This window comes from Thunnus thynnus, chromosome 8 (assembly GCF_963924715.1).
Source record: "Thunnus thynnus chromosome 8, fThuThy2.1, whole genome shotgun sequence".
NCBI classification, from domain to species: Eukaryota; Metazoa; Chordata; class Actinopteri; order Scombriformes; family Scombridae; genus Thunnus; species Thunnus thynnus.
The window spans coordinates 29004294-29029296 of record NC_089524.1 but is presented as its reverse complement, the minus strand read 5'-3'; the positions used below and the strand labels follow the sequence as shown (position 1 = coordinate 29029296).

General features: G+C 40.1%; 1 protein-coding gene across 2 annotated transcripts in view; it reads left to right on the top strand.

Moving 5' to 3' along the window:
* Nucleotides 1–1541: 1541 nt before the first annotated feature.
* Nucleotides 1542–25003, top strand: part of farp2 (FERM, RhoGEF and pleckstrin domain protein 2) — a 30601-nt gene continuing 7139 nt past the window's right edge. The window contains exons 1-17 of one of the 2 annotated variants that reach the window (XM_067597851.1): nt 1542–1665; nt 2498–2729; nt 9325–9429; nt 11132–11174; nt 11257–11335; nt 11773–11870; nt 12393–12507; nt 15573–15720; nt 15815–15910; nt 16032–16195; nt 16335–16403; nt 16543–16600; nt 16764–17028; nt 22051–22187; nt 22433–22522; nt 24656–24789; nt 24881–24962. In XM_067597851.1, the coding sequence (XP_067453952.1) occupies nt 2529–2729; nt 9325–9429; nt 11132–11174; nt 11257–11335; nt 11773–11870; nt 12393–12507; nt 15573–15720; nt 15815–15910; nt 16032–16195; nt 16335–16403; nt 16543–16600; nt 16764–17028; nt 22051–22187; nt 22433–22522; nt 24656–24789; nt 24881–24962 (1884 nt within the window). In that variant the 5' untranslated portion in view covers nt 1542–1665; nt 2498–2528. Of the gene's footprint in view, nt 1666–2497; nt 2730–9324; nt 9430–11131; nt 11175–11256; nt 11336–11772; nt 11871–12392; nt 12508–15572; nt 15721–15814; nt 15911–16031; nt 16196–16334; nt 16404–16542; nt 16601–16763; nt 17029–22050; nt 22236–22432; nt 22523–24655; nt 24790–24880; nt 24963–25003 lie in introns of both variants that reach the window. The other variant, XM_067597850.1, reaches the window with a different exon arrangement.

Sequence of the window (25003 nt, the reverse complement as noted above, 5' to 3'; positions counted from 1 at the left end):
CTTTGAAGATAATGAGTATAGATCAAAAGACAGCATTGGGAACATAGAAAAGCCTATCAATCCTGACTCCATGCTTTATCTCTCTATTTAGGGACCTAAACATCTTTATCTTTCCCCTGTGCCTGCTTTCCATCAACTGCATATTAAAATAATAATATAATGATGAATCAAAACAATGACAAATCTGAATAAGAAGAGGAAAACTACAAATAGAAGCAACAACATGTTATAGATGAGTTACTACGAATCAGGTGTAGAAAAAGTGTCTATAAAAGTAAAAGGATCGTGTATTAAGAACAGGAGACAACTAATGGGGAAAAAGTTGGTCCTGAAAATAAATCAGCAGGTAAAAACATTGAATAAATACATAAATCAACAAATTAGAAGGAAAACATTTCAACAGTATTATACTGCTACATTGTACCTTATTAAGAAATCACAAAATATAACTGCATTCCTAATTTCAGATGCTTTGACGTGTTTAAGCTTTTCTTAGACCATCAAATAATATACAACAACAATCTGATATATGGCCACATAGTGTATGGCAATTACACATTACATATATATGTCATGGTATGTCTCTCAATAATGTCAAATGCTACAAATATTTCACAATATAGCAAAAATGTCTGTTTTCATAAGTGTCTTATACATTTTTTCTTTTCTTTTTTGAATATATGGATATATTCTGCACAGTGTATCCAAACGATATATATTACAAATACATGTACAGATATGTCTACATTATTATAAGAACAAAACAACTGCTTCTGCTACTTGTTAGCATATAGTTTTTAATATTTATGATATTAATTAATGATATTGATGAAAATATGTTTCCACATAGGTAAACATATATAATCCATTATTTGATATAAATGTTTGTGTATCAGATTTTTTTTTTTTTTTTATTGGATCTATCTAAGCAGTTGTCCTTTATTTTAGAGAAAACAGTAGGGGGAGCTCCTTCACAATGCCAAAAGTGATCCTTTCCCTTCCCTCTGCATTTTCGTCCCTTATCGTTCAAGTGCTTCTGCGGAAATGTGGACTGAAGTGCAAACAGTACAACAAATTCATCATGCTTGATGTAATCTAGTTGTGACGTGATGAGAGATAAGGCACAGGTGAAGTCTCATACAAGTTGTTACCTCATGTATCCAGAGAATTATGTGTTACTAAATCTGTATTATTCAGACGGTTACAGCAAAACCCACATCTATTTCATATTGTCTACGGGTCAAACTTTAGCCCAAACTTAAATGAAGGCTGTGAGTCAAATCAGATAAAAAACAACAACCAGATAAAACGATCATTTTATTTCCTCTGGGTGTTGACAGACCTGTAGATTAAATACACGCAATCTCGAGACCATAAACTTCAAAACTTTCCACGAGGCCTTATTAGTGAGCCCCAACATATTGTTTTTGAGTTTGAAGTTTATTCTTCATCCATCACAGCTATTTAAAGTAAAGGAAGGTAAATCTGCGCTCCTCAGCCTACAATCCGATGCCACATTTGAACCAATCACAGGACGACTCGGACTGCTTCGGCCAATCACAGATGAGTGTTAGTGCGCACTCCTTTGGACGACGACCATGGACTGGAGTAGTGTCCTTTTCGATGTGAAAACTTTTAGCATTTAGTTTCGACTCAAGAAAAACGGTAAGTTTTTTACTCATTTTTGAGCATATCGTCACATTTAGATAGTATACCGACATTCTGGAAAAGAAAATCCGGTTGAAGTAATTATACTTCGGTTCGCTTATCGTCGGTAAACTAATGTCTACTGACCTCCCTTCTTCAAAAAGAAAATAAACCACCACGTTAAACATTTGTCTCGTTCGTTGCCGACGTTTAGCTTGTTCTTCTTACTTTAAAATGTTGGTTAAAGTAACACTGAAGTCTTACTGACCCAGTTAAGCCCACATGCAACACTATTAAACGCTAAATCGGTATTCTGTCTTCTCCTTTTTGTATTTTGTCTTTACGCTTCAACCAAACTCGTGTTGAATGCTACACAGGTAACGTTAGCTCCGGTGAATATTAGCTATTGGTTTTCCTCAAGTGTAAATTTTGTGTGTTGGGACGTTAGCACCATCCACCAGCCAACTGCTGGTAAAATATGAAAGTGGCTGGTCGACTTTAGACATACTAAATTGATTTACTGTTTAATGGTTGGTGAATTGGAACATTTATCTGTTAGTGGTTGGGAGTTGTTCACATTTTTAAAGTTTAATTTCTCGCCCTGCTTACACGCCTTATGAATGAACCTTACATGTCCACAAACTGCTTCAGACAGTCAAGCCTACTTTTTGCAATGAAACATGCAAAAGCTATATTAAACCAGATATATTCCTTGCAGTCAAGCTGCACACCCAAGGTTACACCTGTATTCACCCACTCAAATAATGACTCATTTTTAACTATGTTTCATCATGTTTTGCATTTTTTCCAACTCTGCTGATGATTTCTGCTTTCCTCCCTGTGCTTGCAGGAGTGAGGTGGTGGAGCTGCTCTGAGCAGTAATGGGGGAGATAGAGGGTTCATACCGGGTCCTGCAGACCCCTGGCACAAGGCTGGGAGCCCAGTTCAATGCTGGTGTCAGCACGTTGGAGCCGGGCCAGAGCCTCAGTGGCAACATGGCCAGCGGGAGCAAAAGCCATGGGCGAGGACTACAGATCCGTGTGCAGGGGCTGGACGATTCCCAGGAGTTCTTTGATGTGGACGTGAGTTACTCTTCAACAGTTGCACAGCTGCATCATTGTGTTTCCTACATCTCTTATTTACATTGTGATAAGACTGCTGTTTGTTGCACAGCACTACATTATTGTCCTGGGATACCCTGCTTGCGTGTCGGTGACAGCTGCCACATGGCTTTGGTGCTGAAATCCCTTCCTCCTTAAGGCTTCTTATTCTGGCAACTTAGTGCAACTCACCAGGGCACTTTTTAGTTTCCTTGCTGTGATTTCTGCTCAAGGCCCAAGAAGTAGTAATTTTCTGTCCTGTCCCTAAAGCTTGTGCAACATGAGATATAGATAAAACAAACAAGCTCAAGCTTGAACATGTTCACATTTACTATTGATTCACTGGAGTTGTTTTCAAGTCTGTCTCTTCATTGTGAACAGAAACTGTCAGGACTGAATTGTCAAACTGTGTGTTCATCAGTGCTTTGTCTTAAACTGAGGAGGCTGGAATGGGTAAATGACAATAGGTTTAGTCTTGTTTGATGGATTTTGCTTTGCAGGCTTTACATTTTCTAGCCTCCGTAAGTCTGGTATGAGTTGACTTTTCTTTGTAACTTCAGTGGTCATGTGATTTGCAGACAGGACAGGGTTTCCAAAATGTTGGGTTTCTGGTTGTTGTTCTGCCATCATCAGTTCCACCACAGCTACTAAAGCAAGCCAAAGCGTAATGTCAACACTGACCTCTTACATTAGGATGCAGCTGTGTTGATCAAAAGGAGACATGTTTTGTTCAATAAAATATCAATTTTTAAGTTAAACAAAATTTTAAAATCATGAGCTGTAATTTAACATGAGTAAATCCGTAGCCAAGCTTAGTAGCTGTTGTTTTTCTTTTTCATTGTAATTACTTAAGAGAGAAGTTAATCCCTTTTAAAGATTTGCAGTTGGTTTGAACAAACTTCTAGATCCGCATTGGTACAGTGCTTTCCCGTGTTTACTTGCCAAGTTGCTGCAGGAGTCATTCAGAAGGCAAATAGGAAGCAATAAGGAAGCCACTATATCAGAGCAAGTTTCCTGTCTTTCAGATGGAGGAGGGGGGGGTGTTATCAAAGTGAAGTCTCCACAACAACAAAAAATAGCAACTAAGTCAGTGACTAATTGATGGAGTTTAAACTTGCAGTGTAATGTAACTGGATCTGTAGGCAGCTAATTCTATTAGGATAGGTTAGTGTATTTAACTTGTGTAACTACTCTGTCCTAAATCCGTGTGTAGCCACAACAATAACAGTTCTGGCAGATGTAGTTTGGGGGCACTGCTGAGACAGACATTTCATAATCTTATGCACCATATGTTGTCTCAACGTCTTAAGCTAATAGAATGTGACAGACGCAAGTTTAATTTGTACAGGAGTGGGTCCATGCAGTGTTCAGTCTAGAGGAAAACTCTTTTTTTGTCAGTTTTAGGAGGGTTTTTTTTTTGTCAGCCCTTCATGTGAAAAAACAACTGAACTTGGCCCGGAGAGTTCAATGTAAGCTCTGGACATGGTGTTGATAGGAGGTGGCAGACAGAAATACATGGCTGCAAAAGGGGAATGACGGCAATCCTGTTGTCAAGCAGACCGCAGTTTGCCAAGAACAAGATGGCCTCTGAGAGGCTCTGTTGTTCACCACTGCCCAACATTGCTTAATATTGCAGTTCATTCAGTCTGAGGAGTTGTGGGCTTGTGAGAGAATAGTGTTTATCTCTGTACACAGAAAGGCTGCAGAGCTTAAAACATCAGCTATACGACTTGTTTATATACATGTTTAGTTTCGGCATAACTTGTGCTGTATCATTATTAGGTTACGTCTATTTGAACAGAAGAAAAAACGAGTGAAGCTGCATTACTTTTCTCGGATTGTAATTGTAGTTTTTTTTCTCATGCATACAGTCTGCACAAATAGATACAAAATTGCAGTGTTGAATGTTTGAAATGGTTGTGGCCTTCAAGCAACTGCCTCTCCTCACTCTGGCATTTTGGTTGCTCAGCTGCCCAAATTTGTTATAGGTTTGCGTACGGTCTTTATCACCTGCCACTTTCGCTCTATACAGTGTAGTGTAAATATACTCTGCTCTGTCACACACATGCAGGGCACACTTGCTCCCGTCTTTGTAATCCATCACACATTTCATCTCTTGTGACAATGCTGAGGCTAACATATGGCATGATAGAATACACGGATTTATGGCCATATAACGTCTTTAGCCTGGAACTCCAACAGACAAATCAGATCAGAGTGTGTGTGCTTTGATCCGATCGGCCTTCATCTGCTGCAGGTACCTGGTATGGTCGTCATCAGCAGACATTTGCTTGCATGGCTCTTGTCCACAGGCCCCTCCCACAGCCAGTGCAGGAGAAAGCTCAGCCTTGTGGTCTCTGGACAGGGAGGCAGGGCCGGCAGGGCAGGGAAACACAGGCTTCTTTTATCCAGCACAGCCGGCCCCTTCGCTGGCCTTAACTTCCAGCTCAAAGCTCGCTAAAAGGCTGAGGGTGGGGATGTGGAACCTAGCTGTGTGAAAACTGCAGTACAGTCGGGGGGCACCGGTGGTAGGGAGTCCGGGCAGTCTTTGCTTTAGTGTTAGCAAACAAGCACATAAATAGCAAGGTTGACAACCAGGAGGTGGGAGGGGGGCAGAGACAGAGAGGGGCAGCCTCTGGTGTTAAAAGAGCAGTTCAGAGGGAGCAGTCACGGCCAGTACAAAGTTTGAGTCGGGCTGGTGGGGGAGGGGACACACTCAGGAGAGAAGCCCTGCTAAAAGTTTGGGCCAGGAATTTCAACCACTGGCCTGTTGCAGAAATCACATTATTGTTATGCCAGTAATGGATGATGAAACTTGTGTAACTTAATTATGTTTGTGCTGTTTTTATCTTTAACTAGTCTGAGTGCGAACAGACTATGAACTGTTCTTCCACAGTCTTTTTAATGTTGTCTTACTCTTGCAAGATCTTCTAAAGTTACGTTGGATTAGTACAATAGTACAATTATGTGTTGCTACTTTACACACATCCACACCATAATGAATTTAACAAATGTAGATCTGTGGATGGAGCTGAATTAGAAATCTGTTTCATGTGCATGCTCAAAAAAGGAGTGCTCTTGCTCTTCATTACAACCACTAAAGCTGAGCACTCAGCTCTCACCCTTACAAAGCACTCACACTATCCTTTTGTGTACTGAAGTAGCTAAACATTTTAATGGCTATGCCTAGAAGGACTTGTTTAACATTTCAAACAATCCCTAGTTCTGTGTAACTCTTGATGATATTACTGATCTCTACTGTTGTCACTGTTTTGATATTTTTTTGTCACTGGGAGTAAATAGCTGCCACACAAGGACATCCCACCTATCTCAAGTATTTTTTTTTCCTCTGATTTGAAGGCCAAGTTGAGATTGGAAAGTATCTGGGTTACACAGGTGACCTGAGCAGAAGGCACACCTGATCCTTATTACCACTATGAAGTGTTTATCTGCCAACAAACTCTCTGGCCAACTGTTCACAGGTGTGACCCACAGCCAGGTAGCGAAAAGAAATCATGGCTTATTGTTTCAAACGAAAGTTGCCATTTAGGTAACAAAGCCATCAAAGAACCTGTTGAACTTTGAAATGTTTCCTCACAGACTTGTGAAAGTGGCCACTGGTGTGCGGAGCTTTAAAATGTATGTCAGCAGGAAATCCCCCGGTGGCAAGGCCTAAACAATGTACATCCCACTGTGCCAAACACAAGCCCCAACACACCCCTGCTGTCAGTAGGAGGTTCTACTGGAGGAGCTCAATGCCATTCATCAGAGTATCAACTGCTGTTTGGTAGATCATGCCTAACCTGTCATGCAAGGTTCACCCAAGCCCTGAATTTGAGTCAGGCTGGATAATATTTGGGTTACACCTGTGTTTTTGTCTGTGTCCTTGCTCAGTCTTTGTGAATGAGAAGGGCAGTCTTCCCACATGATGGGCTGCTTTTCAAACCCATTGCTCATATATCCCCCCCTCCCCCTTCCCACACACACACTTACACACAGGAGATTTGTCTCCCAGAGAAACATCTGTTTGTCATAATCCCCACTGCTTTCTGAGCTTGATTGGGTGACCCACTGACCTGCCTTAATGTTAGAGCTCAGAGATGAGGCTGTGGTCCCTACCACAAGTTGGGTGTGAACAAACTGCATGTGATCCCACTGTCACATCACAGATGTGCTTGAAATTAAAATGCCAGACATGCTTTTTGAGGTAGTAGCCTACTGATACTGAATGTGACGCATTTGTTTTGCATGGCAGAATGGATTTAGATGGATCTGGTTGCAGAGACCAGAATTTGATCTTTCTTGTTGCCAATACCATGTAGTAGTGAAGTGTCATATAGTAGACTCTAGGGGTGGGCTTCAAGTAATTTGACAGACAGTAATGTGAATTATATTTTGTAATTTACTCAACATTTAGTCTGAAAAGTGTTAGAAAATAGTGAACAATTCTCATCACATTTTCACGGAGCCCAAAGTGGTGCCTTGTTGCTCTAAACTCAGGTTTGGATCGTTGCCTTTGTGACATGGCATTATCTCTCCCTCGTCTGGCTTTTTGTTAGTGTTTTTGTATGCAGAGTCCCAAGCATTTTATAAGAGTAGTATCATAACTGTGTGCTCACAGTGCAAAACAACCTGCCCACTAGTAAGAAGAAGTTATTTAAAGGAAAATTATCTTTATTGTAACGCCATTCCAGATAGAAATCATGCTGAATATGAAATTAGGTCTGCAGGTCTGGTGCGCAATCGTCTGCAGCCACTACACTGCATACTTTTTGTGTATTCATGCAAGAGGAGGTGAGGGTGACATAATAGTGTACCTTGTCCATTTCGCTAGCTGCTAGATCGCAGTGAAACTGTCATCAGATTGAGGGAGATAAGGTTAAATGGCTGAACATCCCAGAGGAGAAGGCTGAAGGGATTTTACTCTCCCTCGAGACCAGAGTGCTGTGAATGCAGTTTTACATTCCTGTAGAAGGTTAATGAGTAACACAAAGGAGAGGCTTCTGAAAACACACCAGTCAACACAGAGCGGACTCCTGACGACTAATACAGTGAGGGGGAAAACCATTTGTTTTAATCTGCCATCAGCTTCTGGTTCAAATCAATCACCACAACTATGCTTTATTATTTTACAGCGCTAGGTCAAAAACATTTTAGATAATGTTTACTTAAGAGATCTGTAAACTGTAAATGTCATGTCAGTATTGTGATTATGCCTGTCTGATATTACTATTTATGTTTTCAATTAGCAGTCTGAATACTGTTTTACCTGAATTTAACTCAAATTACAACATATCAGTTTAGTTCATTATACATGCAGGCGGTTGTTTGTATCGCACAATGAAGGAATGAGGCGAACATTGTAAACCTTAAAGGGAAACTTGCAAAAAATAAGCATTATTCTGTGGAAATGTTGTCTTAATTTGCATGAAAGATTTGCTTTTACTCTGCTGACTTTGTTTACAAAGCAGCTCAGACATCGGTTCCGTCTGCTTAGCGCTCAGTATACGATTACACTGACTCTTTGTTGAAATGGCATTCACTCAACCTCACCAAAATAGGCGAACAGAGAGAAGAAAAAAAACACCTCAAAATATTCCTTACATTTGGCCACTGATGCATTTTGAATACTTACTGATGTTGTCTGGATTATATGTTTGGCCTGTACTCAAAGACAACCCAGGTTAAGTATTTTAACACACCGGGTTTTTGTTCTCTGTTTGAGGCCGGCTGTAATCGGACACTGTAAATGCACAGAAAATGGCATTCTACAACAGATTTCTAAATTAACATTTGTCGTGTCAGTAGGTTTCACCTGCATTTCATAGATCTTCTGAATGCAGAACATATGATCGTATCACAGTAATGAAAAGACTAACTACAGTAAATCTCCCGGTGCTCTTTGAGTTGCAACGCTTTACTTTAGCCAATGCAAAGCAGTTCTTTTTATAAGGCTTTTAAAAATACTATTTTACATTACAACCAGATGTTTCAGGCTATAATTTTCTCAAAAAGTCACAGGCAAGGATTCCAAACCTCAAGTGCAGTGTGTGCTTAGTACATAGTAATTAGTTCTTCGTTTAGTGAAAACAAACCCCAGAGCGTTGAGAAGGTAAACCTCGTCAGATTTCCTGCGTGTGATTCAGCTGCACTCTTATCTGGGCCAGATAACGATAAATGTACAGTAGGACACATTTTTGTAGTTGACTTGCTCATCCAAGCCAAGGAAACTATTTGAATCGACAGATGGAGCATATGCAGCCATAAAACACACAATGAAGTGGATCATTTACAGATGCCAAATATTTTCTGCACCACACAGACAGACAGCGTTTCTTCTGTGCTCACTTACAGCACATGCATGGCGTTCCTCACCTCAGCACAAGCAAAAATGTGTTTTTGCTGTCCATCACCTACGTTAGTCGATCAGCTTTCAAACTTTTTTTTAGTTAAAACAATGCAATTTCTCTTCCCATTGAGATTATCAAATGTTATCATTAGTGGACTTTTAAGATCTTTGTGTTGACACAGTGATGAAAATAACGATTCCTTCTTCTTCTGTTGTTCTTTCTTTCAGCCAAAAGCTTTTGGACAGGCCCTTCTCTCTGAGGTTTTCCTGAGAGGCAACCTCATAGAGAGTGATTACTTTGGCCTCGAGTTTCAGAACATGCAGATGAACTGGGTATGTACACCGTCAACTGTGTCTTTTGTTTCCTGGTAGAAACGGACACATTGAATATCCAGGAACACACACATGCAAATTAATTATACGTATCAGCTAAAAACTGACCAGGAAAAGCCAACAGCGTTTCAAAAGTCACAGCTTCAAAGGTCACAGCTTGGTGACAACAAGACTCTGTCGCTCCTCTGTAGCTTTGTACTGCAGTGCAAGCAGTGAAGTAGTATTGTTTTCACTGGACTTCAGCAGTATATAATCGAGGAATATTTTTAACTTGTCTGGCACAAGTGCCTGTATACAAATGTCATACTTTCCATTGTCTTACTCTTAGAGAAACATTAGTGGAATTCAAGACCACCAAGATTTTTTTTTTATAGAGCATCGGAGAAGATATATGAAACATTTATTATCTTCAAAGAGAACGGAGCGGGTGTTTGTTTATAAGACCCACCAGCCTTCTAGCTCATATATTCTTAGCAAGAGCATCGGAAAGCCTTGCACTGCATATATACAGTCCATTTGTTCTGCAGTTTGAGAGTCAAGCGCTGTGTTTAAGGCATCAACTACAGATAATTAGAACTAAATACCTCTAACCAACAATCCTGACCAAAGCAGGATGTTTTGACCTGATGCTAATGCTAATTTAGAGAACTACATGTCAGAGTCTTTTGAAATAAATGCCAACCATTTCATCGTTCAGCCAGCTATACTAGAGTTTAAACAATCATTTGATTATTTGGCAACTGTTTTGGTAATTTATCGATCATTTGAGTCATTTTTCAAGAAAAATACCAAACATTGCTTTGTTTAAACTTCTCTACTGTGAGAATCTGCAGCTTTTCCTACATTGAATATTGGTTTTGAAATGTCGGTCGGATAAAACCAAGCATTCGAAGACGCCATATTTCCCATCTTTAGGAAATGGTGACTGGCATTTTTGACCCACAAATATTGTTTTGAAGAACTGCAACTAATGATTATTCTCATTATCGATTAATCTAGCAATTTTCTCAAACGTTTGATCACTTCATCAAGACAATGCCAGAAAATAGTGAAAAATACTCACCATAATTTTTAAGAGCCCGAGTTGATGTTTTCAGATAGCTTTTTTTTTTGTCCAACAATTAGTCCAAAACCAAAAGACATGAAGTCTGCTATACAGTAAGACAAGAAAAAAGCTGCAAATCCTCAGATTTGAGAAGCTGGAACCATCAAAGATTTTCTTGCAAATGAGTTTAACGGTAAATTGACAATCAGAAGAGTTGCAAAAAAGAATAGTTGAGTTGACTAATGAATGAATCGACCAATCGTTAAGTCTCTAATTGTTTGCAGATTAGTTGCTCCAGCATCTACACCTTTTCCTTAATTTATTTTGCAAACACATGCATACAGTATAGAGGTATGTACATATGAGTCGAAAGAAGATTTCAGGCAAATATCAGCTGATACCAGTTTCTCAATGCATCTGTCTGGATCTAGCACATTCCTCCCTCAATCAGGCCCAGATGTAAAAGGGCAAGCAGGCTCCTACAGCGAGACATAGAAGCCAGTTTTTACCCAAAACATTTCTACCATTTAGACATACCTTCTCTGTATAGTAAGGGAGTCATTTAAGATAGAGCCGTCATGATCTGTCAAATTTTGTAAAAAAAAAAAAAAAAGCTCATAACATGGTTAAGTGTAAGTGCTTTTTCTTTCACTTCAGGTTTGGTTGGAACCCACAAAACCCATTGTGAGACAAGTCAGAAGTAAGTGAGTTCAAATATTAGTTCAAATTTCACCTTATGAAATTGTGGATGAAGGCTGATTATCTGTTCTCGTGTTTTTCAGGACCAGCAAATACGCTATTTAGACTGTCAGTGAAATTCTTTCCTCCAGACCCAGGTCAGCTGCAGGAAGAGTACACGAGGTCAGTGACTGTAATTTCCTACTGGATATTGCATTTATCTCATGCCTGTGTAGCGGGGCTTCAGAAAACAAACTGTTTTTTTTTCTCTCAGAAGCTCATGATTATTGTTTTCAGGGAATTGTAATATATGTCCCCCTCTAAAATGTTAATGGAAATCTTTTAATGCTTAGCTGCAGTCAGTAGGATTTTTTTGTAAGTGCATGTACTTTATTTATTTCCACTGTAGTAAATTACAAAAAAAAAATCTATCCTTGTGTAGACTTACATCAATAAATAACCAGCTTAGTAATTCTAAGTTATTTAGTAAAGTTCCATTAAATGACATTTAACTTTGATAAAGGCACTTAGTATAATCCATGATAAGCTTGGTTTGTGCTTATTCACTTCACATGAGCATAAACAGATGGACACTAAGCCTCTGTGCTTTTTTTTTATAGGTACTTATTCTCCCTGCAGATGAAAAGAGATCTAATGGAGGGTCGGTTGATCTGCACAGAAAATACTGGAGCCCTGCTCGCCTCTCACCTTGTCCAGTGTACGTTTAAGCTGATATTTTAATTACAGTTGTTGATTTTTTTTTTTATTTGAAAGGGACAATGCACTGTACATATATTTTATTGTACAAGATTAAGATCTTTTTCTTAGTGTACTGACTGCATTTCAATGTCACATTTTATTATTTACAACAGCTGTAAAATTACAGTGGTTTGGTCTAGACAGCTTTGTTTCAGCACACAGAAACACTCACTCTCACAGGCATACAAGGTTACATATGCTAAAGAACTGGATATAAATGTGTGTGTTTACTCATATCTCTACATATAACTTAAAAGCACAGCTGTATTTGTATGTGAAGTATATATGAATAACTAATGCCAGAAAAGGAATTGATAGATGAAAGAGAATCAGGCATTTCTATTCCACTCTTACTAAGCTTTAAAATGAAGTAAAATAAACAGTTTAATCATAGGTATTGATCAACAACCCAATCAAATGTGCACACGGCCTTAACAAAAGAATGGAGCCTCTCTAAATAGATGTTTATCTTAAACCACAGCTGAGATCGGTGACTATGATGATGTAGCAGACAGGGACTTCCTGAGGACGAACAAGCTGTTGCCTTACCAAGAGAAGGTGCAAGAGGGGATCATGGAGCTCCACCGCAGGCACCTGTAAGTTGCTCCGTCTGGTCTGTCCTACACCCATGTTTCATGTTGACCTAAAGCTCTGTAATCATATTTGTGTGTCGCCTTATCAGTCTGCCTTTGCCTCACTTGGCTGTGCCAGTTTGGATCTAGCTACTTCTCTGACCTGCTGACATAAACATGCTAAACAGTGTCAATAGAGCTGTAGACCGGTACACATTTATTGTTACATAGTGTCTCATTCCTACCACAAAATAGCTTTCCTCCATTTCTCACAGAACTTCTCTTTAACTCCTTTTGCTCAGTTAATCATGACAATACGTACATACAGTACTTGAAATTAAAAACACTGAAGTAAAAGTATGATTGCTGATTTTCAGATCTTTAAAAATAATCAAAAAAGTCAACAAAAACAGCTTTATTAGAGTAACAAGAGTCAATCTTAGTTGTTGCCTTCTATCCCTGACCATGTGTTAAGCCAGTTTTAAGCCAGTTTACTGTGACGTCGACACAGCTTGGTCGATGACGGGGGCTGTCACGGTGTGACCTCACTCCAAGCAGGGCCATAATATTGTGGGTTACTGCGATCATTTCCTGCTGTGAGGATGCAGTGGAAATAACAAAATGATTGCAGCAAATTACAACACACCACAACAGTACCACTGTGGAAATATGACCTCAGTGAGGAGCAACACCAGCTGTTGTAAGGAATGAAAAATGATGTACTTTCATGGAAGATGACACACACTCTGTAGTTCAACATATAGTTCACAAATGCATCTATCAGTTCCTATTGTTAAGTGTTTAGAAACGTCATCACTTGTTGACTCTTGCTGTTTTTTATTAACTCTGCTGAGACCTAAATGAAAGTAACAATCCAACCTACTGAGTAAGATTGAGTATTGGCTCATTCAGTGTTTGCATGTGGTTTGGAAGTTTGGAGTGTTTCAGAAATTAATGCCACTCTTAACTGAAAAAGTTGATGGAACCATGAATTTTGAATCTTAACTACACATTACTGCGTCCAACCTTTTTAGGGCCGTCTTAAATTTGAAACTACATCCAACAGAGGGTATCACATGAATTTCAAAGCAGTGTCATGTTGACTGTGCCCCTTTTTATGTGGCTTTAAACACAAATGTTTAGTGTTAACATAGATGAGGTAACTGAACTGAAACAACTGTGTGTTCTTGCTAAACAACTGTAATGAAGGGGTTTGTCTTATTTCAGTCCTGAGTGTCACAAAACCACTCACTGCACTTTTCCCACCACCAGCCTCCTTGTTAGCACGGTACTATTCCATGGCCAATAGGGGCTCTTTTCAACTCAGTGTATTAGGCGGCTCTAAAGACCTTTGCTAATCTCTTCCCTTGGTTGCCAGTGTGGAAGTACAAGCGGCGAGTTCCCTGGCCTAATCCCCTGCTCTGGCCGGTCTATTAGCCATAAGGCCAGTGGGGCAGGGGAGGGCCCTAAGGAGATTTCACCGCTTAACGGATGAACAAAATTAGAATGTGGTGATGATTGGATGGATATGTCTTCCTAACATGCTGTTTGGTTGTAATCACATGGTTTTAGGTAATGCCTCTCAAATCCTCGAAGTTATAAGGGATTTAAAGTCACACTACTCGACATACAAGTCATGATACAATCTTACTGTGTTTAAATTTTACTTGGTAAATCAAAAAGAAAGACAGCAGATGGACCATAAGGCTACACACTATATGTTCCACAAGTCAGTTAATTGTAAATATTAACCTTTTTTCATTTGAGGTACACAATTATTTTAATGCACTTTCAGCATTGTATGTCAACATTAAGTGTGATCAACCACAAGAGAATCAGAGTCAAACTAAATTGTTCAGTGTTGCTGTTCATATACAGTGCATTTAACACTTAAAGTTCTTGTTTTTTAATATCATGAACAAATCTGTCAGTTGGTACTGGTCGCCAAGACAGCCTGAGTCAGCCTGAGACTCCAGGAAGTTACTGGTCATGGCCAAGAAATAGTCCAGCATGTAACAACACCCAGTAAAACAGCAAATTGACATTTTTGCATGAATGAAACAAACAAGATGTAACTTGTTAATTAGTGGGTGCTGGTAGGTGGATTTTGTTACCTTCAGACAGAGCCTGGCTAGCTATTTCCCTGTGTTTCCAGTCTTTGAGCTAATCTAGCTATATGTGCTATCAATCTTATCTACTGCTCTGCCAGAAAGCGAATGATTTGGAGCGCCCTGGTAGCCGAATGGTTACTGCACATGCCACATTACCACAACGTCCCAGGTTCAATTCCAGCCAGTGACCTTTGTTGTATGTCGTAACCATCTCTCCCTCCTTGTTTCCTGTCTGCCACTTCACTATCCTCTATCCAATAAAGTCAAAAATGCCTAAAAAATAATCTAAAAAAAAAGAAAATGAATGAGTGCATTTCCCAAATTATGGAATGATTCACTTAAAATTTCACAAACAGCAGTTTTTCATTTTCTACTCATTGACACACTGGAACCCATTGCAGAGAACTGAGAATTGCTATGATGAGTGCTTTGAAGTAAATTTGAGCAGCAACATGAAGTGAACAACAGAGTCCCTGATTACACAAAGATCACTGACTTGGTTTTGAGGGTTGAGACTATTCTTAGTCTTTCCTTTTTGTCTCAGTGTTGTCTTTAGCTGAAGGGACTGAGCCTTTGATGTCTTGGATATGTTTAGTGCACTTACGGAGAACATCTTTGTTGGTTTGTATAACTTGTCCTAATGGAACCATGTAAAAGTTGAATAAAAGAGGCTCAAGGATTGAGCCTTGGGGAACTGGCGTTGTTTTGGTCTTTAGGTCTTGAATCTAAATTGGACAATGCCTGAAAATGCATCCTTATTTTTTAGTCTGTATAGCAGTATTACATGGTCAGCCATGTCATTCAGAGTACTAAGATCCAATAGGACAACAACTGAAATTTTGTGTGCATCAGGAAATTGGACATCTAAGTTTTAGGTGTTTCACAAACAGATCCCTCATGACATGCCCGTGTACTACAAAATCAGCGTGAAGAGGTCATGTTAATCACTCATGAGTGTTGATGTGTTGTCTATCCTAGGGGACAGACTCCAGCTGAATCAGATTTCCAAATCCTGGAGATTGCCCGTAAACTGGAGATGTACGGAGTGCGCTTCCACCCAGCAGCTGACCGAGAGGGCACCAAGATCAATCTGGCTGTCGCTCATATGGGCCTTCAGGTTTTTCAGGTGACTGCTGCTCTCATACCAGCTTTCTTTTGTGAACAGAAACCCTAACAAGGTTGCTAAAGATTCCTCTTTTATTTTCTTATTTTTCTCCCAGGGTCACACAAAAATAAATACCTTCAATTGGTCCAAGATTCGCAAACTGAGCTTTAAGAGAAAACGGTTCCTGATCAAACTCCACCCAGAGGTCCATGTACGTATTAATAAAGAGATTAAGTTGGATGTTGGTTGTTTTCTCTGTATGTCTCAGATTCCCCATCACGTGTGAAGATCAGCTTGCTTATCGGCTTCTTCTTTTTGATCTTTGTTTTTAGGGTCCGCATCAGGACACTCTTGAGTTTATGATGGCCAGTCGAGACCAGTGTAAAATCTTTTGGAAGATATGTGTGGAGTACCACTCATTTTTCCGTCTCTTTGACCAACCCCAGCCCAAATCCAAAGCTGTCCTTTTCACTAGAGGCTCTTCATTCAGATACAGGTATTAACTACTGATACTTTAAAAAGACGTACAGTAATGTGTTATATTTCATGTCCGCTTGTTTGCACCCATATTATTTTTTCTTTTACACTGAAACACAAAAGTTTTCAGTGTTTTGATTCCCAACTCTCTCTTTCAGTGGAAGGACCCAGAAGCAACTTGTGGATTATGTCAGGGAAAATGGAGCAAAGAGAACCCCATACCAGAGGTGTGTGTCCATATAAATACACTGTGAATCGGAAAGACACGTTGTTTGTCTTTCTAATTCTTTCTTAGTGTTGAATGGGAAATATTTCCCCACTGCCTTCATCATTCAAATTCTGACATGAAATTCTTTCTCGTTGCAGGAGGAACAGTAAAATACGAATGTCTGCTCGCTCCCTAGCCACAGATGTGCCAAAACAGGTCAGTGTAGCCACAATTATGATGCATTTGTGAAGTTCTACAAGTGAAACTAATACTTTCCATACATTGCACTCTAATGGATAAACTAATACAATTGTCTTCTCCTTTACTACTTTCCACTTTCTTTTTTCCTTGTCATGTCTGTGTTGCTTTTTTTTTTCAGAGCTTGTCATTCAATGACAGTCTCAGGGCCCCAGGCTCCCCTTCCTCTGCTATTGTGTCCTTCCACCCAGCACACATCTCCAGTTTTCCCCCACGAAAAGAACTCCAACCTCAACCCCAGCCTTTGACCACACTGAGCCAGTCTCCAGCATCTCCTCAGCAGCAGCAACAACAGCTTCAGTCCCCTCTTCAAGCTACCAGACCCCCCAGCCCTCCGAAGGAAGAACCTGTCAAGGCCGCTCCCCCATCTCACTACGCTTTTCAAGGTGCCCCTAGCAATCAGGCAGCAGGACACTGCAGCCCCTTGTTTGTGTGTGTAGAGAGTGGCACTTCCCAATCACAGCCCTCCAAAAATGGCAATGAGGATAAGCATGGTGGGAGAATGGGAACTGGATCCTCAGTGGGAGGGGGTGGAGGGAAGAGGAAGGGGGTTCTTACACCTGAGGCTTTTGAGGCAGAGCTTTTGCGTACAAAACAGAATCCCATGTTCTCAGTGTCCAACTCACCACTGCATGTCACTGAGGAGTTCATAGATGATGACCCCACTGAAATTTCTTTTTATGGCGGGGGGGCTGAGGCCTACTCTTTTGGGCTCGATGATAAAGTAGATCAATTTGATTATGTCGAGGAATCTGACCTCAGCAAAAACAGGATCTTTAGCGTGGGCATTGAGGACCTGAATGGGAGTACCAATCCCTTCCCCGATAGTATTGTAGGTAATTCTGAGACTAGCTCCTTGGTTAATAACCGCTCCGAGTGCAGTTCCCTGGACAACCTGGGGCTCAGCTCTGCAGGTGAGTCTATGTCAGTGGGCTACGGAGGCCCTGACTCTTCCTCGCTGCGTCTGCCAGGGTCTGACATCCAGTCAGAGGCCAGTTCAATGGTCAATTTCCCAGCATACTCTGTGCGCTCTGAGAGCAGCTCTGCTGTGCAGTTTAGTGACCTAGTAGAACAGCTGGAACAGCTCAGCTACCCGCCCACAGCCACTGAGGGCTCTGGGAACGGCAGCTCAGATTCAGACTCGGACTGGGGCTCTGACAGTGTCCTTCCCCCTGAGCAGAACCTGTTTTACAGTAATCCGCTGACAGGGACCAATGGAATAGAGGGTTTCCTCCTCCAGTGTCATAGCCTGCAGACCCTGGCACTCGCAGACCCCTCTGGATCACCTCATATTAAAATGTAAAGCACACGTCCTTACAGCACTTGAAGCCTCAGTCAGGGGCTGTCCAAATTATACATAAAAAAAAAATTAGTGACATTGTAATTAACAATAATAATAAGCAGCGGCATTTCACGCTTTACTAATACAATTTCAACTTAACAACACTTTTGACATACAGAGTAATGTTAGCCATGGTAACAGAGATAGTTGGAGCATTTGAAACTTAGGCTTATAAATTGATTGCTGGTGTCCAATCATTTTTAAGTTAAGATTTCCAACAGCCTTCGTTCATATCAGTGATTTGACATGTTGTGTCATGTTGTGGTGCTTTTTTAAAATCACTCCTGTCTTCTCATGAAACTCTGTTTTATTAAGTTTTGGCTGTTAATTTCATGAGATTCTTGAATGACATAGTCTTTTGTAGTTGTCAGTTGTTTTATCTTAACATTCAGGCTGTTTAGAGCAAATGTTGACCGTGCATTTGGGGTATATGCCTTAAGCATTTCAGAAAATGCAAAACATTTTGTGCTTTTTACTTTGGAAGCTTTATATCTTAAACACTTTTTTTTTTAAACATCATTTTAATCACAAATATACAAGGTAGCATAGAAATGTCTTGTTAGATTGGCTTCCCACTTCAACTCAGGATGTCAGAAAAACAATCTGCATCTACCTTTTAATTTGATGGCCTGGCATAATAGGTTTCAATTGAATTAAACTCAAAAATAGCTGATAAAAGGAATATGTGATTCATGTAATGTAATGTATTTTTGATCATTTCTAGCGTATTTAAACTATAGCTTGACAAATAAAAATGTGATATCCTAATTTTAAAAGTACTTCACAAACATTTAACTACCATTTTGATTATTGCCAGTAATAATCATCATTATCTGGCCTTTAAATGGAATTTCTTAGATGGTACGTCTTGTGGAGTGTAGAGTAGTGAATGGTAATCTGTCTCTAATCTCAGGGTACAAATGAAACCGATTGTTGTCCAGGTTCATTGATCCTTCTGTATTTAACGTTTCTTAACAAGACATGCCATGGAGCCTCTTTTCCGTTTGCACTCTTGGTACTGTGCTTCACTGACATCTGCTGGCTGAAGTGGATGTCAGCATTCTTAATATCACACTAGTCCACAGCATGTAACAGATGTCAGAGGTTAGCATTTTCTTTACATTTTGTTAGGTTTATGATGTCTCGATAGGATTAAAATAACTTTCCACCAAAGTAGACAACACAAATATTAATAATACTTAATGTTAAGTTGCATTGAAGAATGTAAGCAGTGTACTGATGAGCCATTGAGTACACTGTTAACACCACTTGCTACAAAAATGAATGTATCATCTTACAGGTATGTAAGGATTTGTGCTTCTGTAGAAAATGAGCTAAATTTAGTAATCTGTGTATGATAGTTTAATACAGTAGTACTTGCTAATGATTAAAATTTAGAATGCAGAGCATCTAGATGTAGCGCTTTTCAACATTTGAAACCATCATTAACTTCCAGGAAACCCCTTGGATATAGTCGATACGGTTTTTATTTTACCACCAGTACATGGTTAAAGATTGATGTTGCTTTGTCTCTTTTCTGGCATGTGGCCTTAAGAAATGTTTCAGGGTTTTGGCCTTAGCTATCTTCAGGATACCAGCAACATGGTATTCTGTTTATTGGAAGGAAACGGGGGTCTTTTGCACATTAGCTATGAATTTCTCAGTGCTTGTTTTATATTAGCTGGATTTTTTTGTATGTGTTTAAGCGTTGATATAGGAACAATAGTTTGCAGTCATGTGGTCAGTTACTAACATACTAGCATGCACAAAATTATGCATGCTTAATATCATTTAATTATTATTTTTGTCCAACATGCAGGCCTCAGATGTGGTATCTGGTCGTGTCAAGTTGGATTTCCTTGTGCCATAGAACGTGAAAGGCTAATATTGTGTTGATAACATACTAATCAGTAGCATTTTGTTACATCACTGATGTAATTTCCTCCTCAAAACAGTCGCTTTTGCTCTCTGTGCATGTTACAGAGTCTCCTTTTGTCTGCCGCACTTGCACCACAGTGCCTTAAAGCACTTACTTTAACTCTTTTAATGCAATATGCTTTATGCATATCTCAGGTGTACGTTTCTGTCTACTTTTCAATACTTTTGAGATGTTTCCGGTGAACACCAATGAGGGAAAGGGCTACCTAAATGAATATTTTTCCTCTTCAGATATTATGACAGACGATTGTTAAATACTCACCTGTTCTCATTGTCATTTTGAAGGATGGCAAATAGCAGTGTGTTTGCAATCTCTCTACATTCACAAGTGTGGACAGTTGTTTCTGTGTCACCTTGCGGAGTGTGGGACATTATTTTGTTTCAGATGCCTTTTTTTTTTTTCTTTGCCTTCTTCTTCTGCCATATGATACTTTACACATCTCAACTAAAGATTTAAATAACGGGGCTGACAATTATATAACCAGCTAAGCTAACTGCACTTAGGCACCAAGTAATCATCACGTAATCCTGAACATGTATATTTACTAATTATAAGCAACCTGTACTTATGTTTGTATGTTTTACTCTCAAGAATAAAGTAATCACTTTTGGGTACCATGAATGTCAGACTTAAAATTCTTTTGGAGCTGCAGACTGGTGATGTAATTCTTTCAACAGCTTTAACAGAAACCACAGTGCTGTTAGATATTCTTCTAATGACCGAGACAAAGTTGTGCATAGTCCAGATCACGAGGGACAAATTTTACCTCGCCCTCTGTCTTTGAACCAAAATCTTATAACAGTTTGTAGATGTGTGCAATGTTAGCAAAGAAACAATCCCTTGAGGTTTGAGTGATTTTCTCAAGAAACCAGATTGAAAATATTATAAATAGGTTTGCTGTTATTGTGTTTTTGAATAATTTAAAAGCTGGAGTCAAATACAGGAGCAGCCTATTCCAAATTGTCTTTGTTGACTCCTAAGTTTCCCACACATTAGCCAGTCCTTTTAATTCCTAGATGAGTGTCCACGTGTCCTTCTAGAGGGTTGAAGTTAATTATCCAATTAAGTTCTCCAGTATAACATTAGAAAAAAGCAGCAACAAATCAATACGTGGAGTCGTTTTTCTTTATACTTGAGGCAACAGACCCGTCTGCTGTTGGGGGTTGGGTCAAACTCGTACACAAGATTCCTCAACCTAATTCCAGCTGAGTGAGTGTGTGTGTGTGTGTGTGTGTGTGTGTGTTTGCTCCCTGTTTAAACAGGCTTTGTGCCAAGCCATTCCACAGCAAACCCCCGTCCTCCCGCTATGGAGCCCGATGGCCGCTCTCTTCCCTTCTCGTGTCATTCCCTTGCGAGGCACTTCAGATAAACTATAAACAACTCTGCCCTCCAGACAAGCCACATTCCTGATAAGTCTTTGCGTGAGCAATTATTTCCGGGTCGACTAGTGACTTTTTTTTTCCCCTCCCTCGGCCTTCCCCCACTCCTTTTTTTTTTTTCTTTTTTTTTCTTAGAGAAGTGGAAGAACAGCTGTGGTGACCCATGACTCAGTAAAGGGGATAGCCTAGTGTTTCATCTGCCGTTTTGTCTCCTGATTTGTTGTGTAGCAAAGCTCGCAGGCAGAACAAAAGCAGCAGAGGCAGTTCTCTGTAATGGAATCGGGCTCAGTGAAGTTGGCTATGAATCATTTGTCCTTCTCTGAAAATAATGGCGGGGGGAAAAATGTAGCAACCATTACTTGCGTTGGTCTTCCCTCTTGTCTCCCCTTTCATTTGTGGCCAATGTGTGTGATGAACCATCCCACATGTTTTTGTTAAAGTGCGGTGTTTTTCTCTGAGAGGAATCAAGATGATTGTATTAAAAACAGGTTAGGTGAAGATGAAGGTTACTATTGAATGTCTTAGTGTGTACAACACATTGAGCACTTTCACAAGAATGCTATTGTGAAAAGTTCCACTCTGTGTAGAGAGCGTGGTTGTTGACCTGAACTCCACCCATTTCAAAAGATCATGTTTGGCCTGTTTGGGTAGAGCAACCCTAATCTCATTTAAGGAGGCATCTTTCTTGAATGATTCTGAAACACTAATTTCATCCAGTTTTTAATGTGTGTTATCCCTCTTCCAACAGATTCAGTCGTGGACAGCCCCCAGCTCTCGCCCTTCAACTCCAAGGGTCCCCTCTGTCTGTCGCCCTCCTTCCAGATGTCGACCCTCAGCCTGCCAGGCCAGGCCGTGTCACCCCTGCAAAGCCCCATCCTGAGCGAGGTGGGCACCAATGCCAGGCTAGAGGAGGAGGAGGAGGGCAGGAGGAAGGTACACTGCTTACATGCCACCCTTCCACCCCCTGCCTCACAACCCTTTTAGGAGTTTAGAACCGGAAGTTTTTGGATAATGGAGTGGAAATATATTTTCAACTCTTTATCACTGTGGCATAGCAAGATTGTGTTTTGTTTTTTTTTTCATAGTTGACATGTGTTGTCCATCTCTCTAATATCTGTCTTTGCCCTCAGCGATATCCCACCGATAAGGCCTACTTCATTGCCAAAGAGATTCTGACCACAGAGCGAACGTACCTTAAAGACCTTGAGGTCATCACAGTGGTGAGTTGTCCTTGATGGTGTATATGCACGAGGGCTGCACGACTCTGGTCAAAATGAGAATCACAATTTTCTACTCAGACACCATACTTTAAAGTACCAGTGTGTAAGATTTAGTGGAATCTAGTGGAACAGACTTTGCAGAAATGGAATATATTATTCATAAGTATGTTTTAATTAGTGTATAATCACCTGAAAATAAGAATCGTGTTTTCGTTACCATAGAATGAGCCCTTTATATCTACATAGGGAGCGGATCCTCTTCCACGAAGCCATGTTGCACTGCCATGTTTCTACAGTAGCCCAGAGTGGACAAACCAAATACTGGTTCTAGAGAGGGCCTTTTGTGTTTTTCACAGCCACTATAGGTTCTCCTACATGCTTGGAAGGGGAGGGTGAGGGGAGGTGTATTCATTTGGTTGCAATCTGCAACCTCACCACTAGATGCCACTAAATCCTACACAGTGGTCCTTTAATGAAATAATATCTGTTGTAATCCATGCAGACATAACAAACACATGCAGCTTCATGGACGAAATATAAGAATAATCAACAAAGCATCTTGTCTGCTCTTTAGAACACATTTGAACAAATGTTATCCTGTGTGTGTAATTAAAAAAAGATAAAATATTGTAATTACCACACAGCTCAGCTGTGGCCCCAAAACACATAGGCCCAGTCCGGTTATGAAGGGAGACTGCTTTTACAATGTTTGACCCGTTGTCAGTAAACCATTTTTTCCACCTCAAAACTCCAGCAAGTAAGAGCTGCTTCAGTCCTGTGTGATCCTTGACAGTTTCACCCTATTGATCCTTTTCTTGCAAAATAAATGTTTTTGACAGTCATCATAGTCTTTAAATCCGGTTCCACACAACAGAATAAGCACAGGATTTTTGTCAGGAAAGGGGTTGGAAAGATTTATTTGTTCTTCCTCACTGTCACTGTGTGATTCTGACACAATTTCCGTTTTTCCTAAAAAAGAAAAAAAAAAAAAGCTTTTTCCTGCACTGTATGTTACTCCTGTTACTCACACATGTATGTCCTGTCTACCTCTTCCTTTGTGCAGATTGTCACATGGTGTAATGTACATGTCATTTGTTGATAAAGCTTGGGGATCATTTGATTTGATGCAAACACAACAGAATCATGATTACAAAAAAAAGAGAGACTAGGTCTGTGCCATTTGACCAAAATCTCATATCCCACTATAGGTTATTCTATAGTGGGATAACAATACATATCACAATATAACACATTCTCTGTAAAGTCAATGAATAAGTAGTTTCTGGTCCATGTTCCTGCCGTCGTCTGTCCATCCTTTGCGCAGATTAAATGACTCTTCTTGGCTTTTTACTCATGAAGCTTTTATTGCACTTACAGTAACGTAACAAGTGTAGTTGTCATCAACTCGAGTACTTCACCTGGTTCACTTTCTCTCTTGTGTGTGCAGCACACACACACACACACACACACACACACACACACACACACACACACACACGGCTCAGTCCCGCCCTCGCTGAACCACAGAGAACAGAAGAGATTAGCGCAACCATAAATGACAGCTAAATGCAGCAGAGACTCCCACACTGAGCTGAAATTAAACAAGTGCACGTAAATTTGGTAAAAAACAATAATAAACATAGTCTCTACTGCATTTTGCTGTCATTTATGTTTATGTTAGTTTCTCATCTCCTCTCCTCTCCTCTCTGTTTCACCGTGGGTGGGACTCAGCCCCTCCACACACAGAGCTCAGCAGAGCAGAGGAGAGACAGACAGTGATGGAGAGTTAGACAGTTAACAACAACTAAACTCATTATGTTACCGTAAATGCAATAAAAGCTGCATGAGTAAAAAGCCAAAAAGAGTCATTTATTAATGTAATCCATGCAAAAGATGGCTGTAAACAGTGTGATTTGCAACACAACGAAATAAATGATAGAGCATAATATGAAACGATAGAAGTTTTCCCATCTCACACGACATGTATCGTCATATCATACAACCCTAAATGAGACCGTTCCTAAACTGAGATTGTGATCTTAATATGATGAATCGTGCAGCCGTGGTACACTCTAGTGTATTTTTATTAAGAGAATGTGTATCAATAGTCTAACGTCCCTCTCTTGCTCCCAGTGGTTTCGCAGTGCTGTGATCAAAGAAAACGCCATGCCCGACGGTCTGATGACCCTCCTCTTCTCCAACATCGACCCAATCTACGAGTTCCACCGAGGCTTCCTCAAGGAGTTGGACCAGAGGCTGGCTCTCTGGTAGGTTCCCCTTCAGTGTTTCTATGTGTGATAAGAAATATCAAAGCTCCTGATGAGATAGAAGTAAAGTGTCTGTATCCTGTATCCTCAGGGAGGGTCGCTCTAATGCTCACGTCAAAGGGGACTACCAAAGGATTGGTGATGTGATGCTGAGGAACATGTGTGCTCTTAAGGTGAGAATACTTTGTTAGCACTCTATTTCAAATCACTTCTC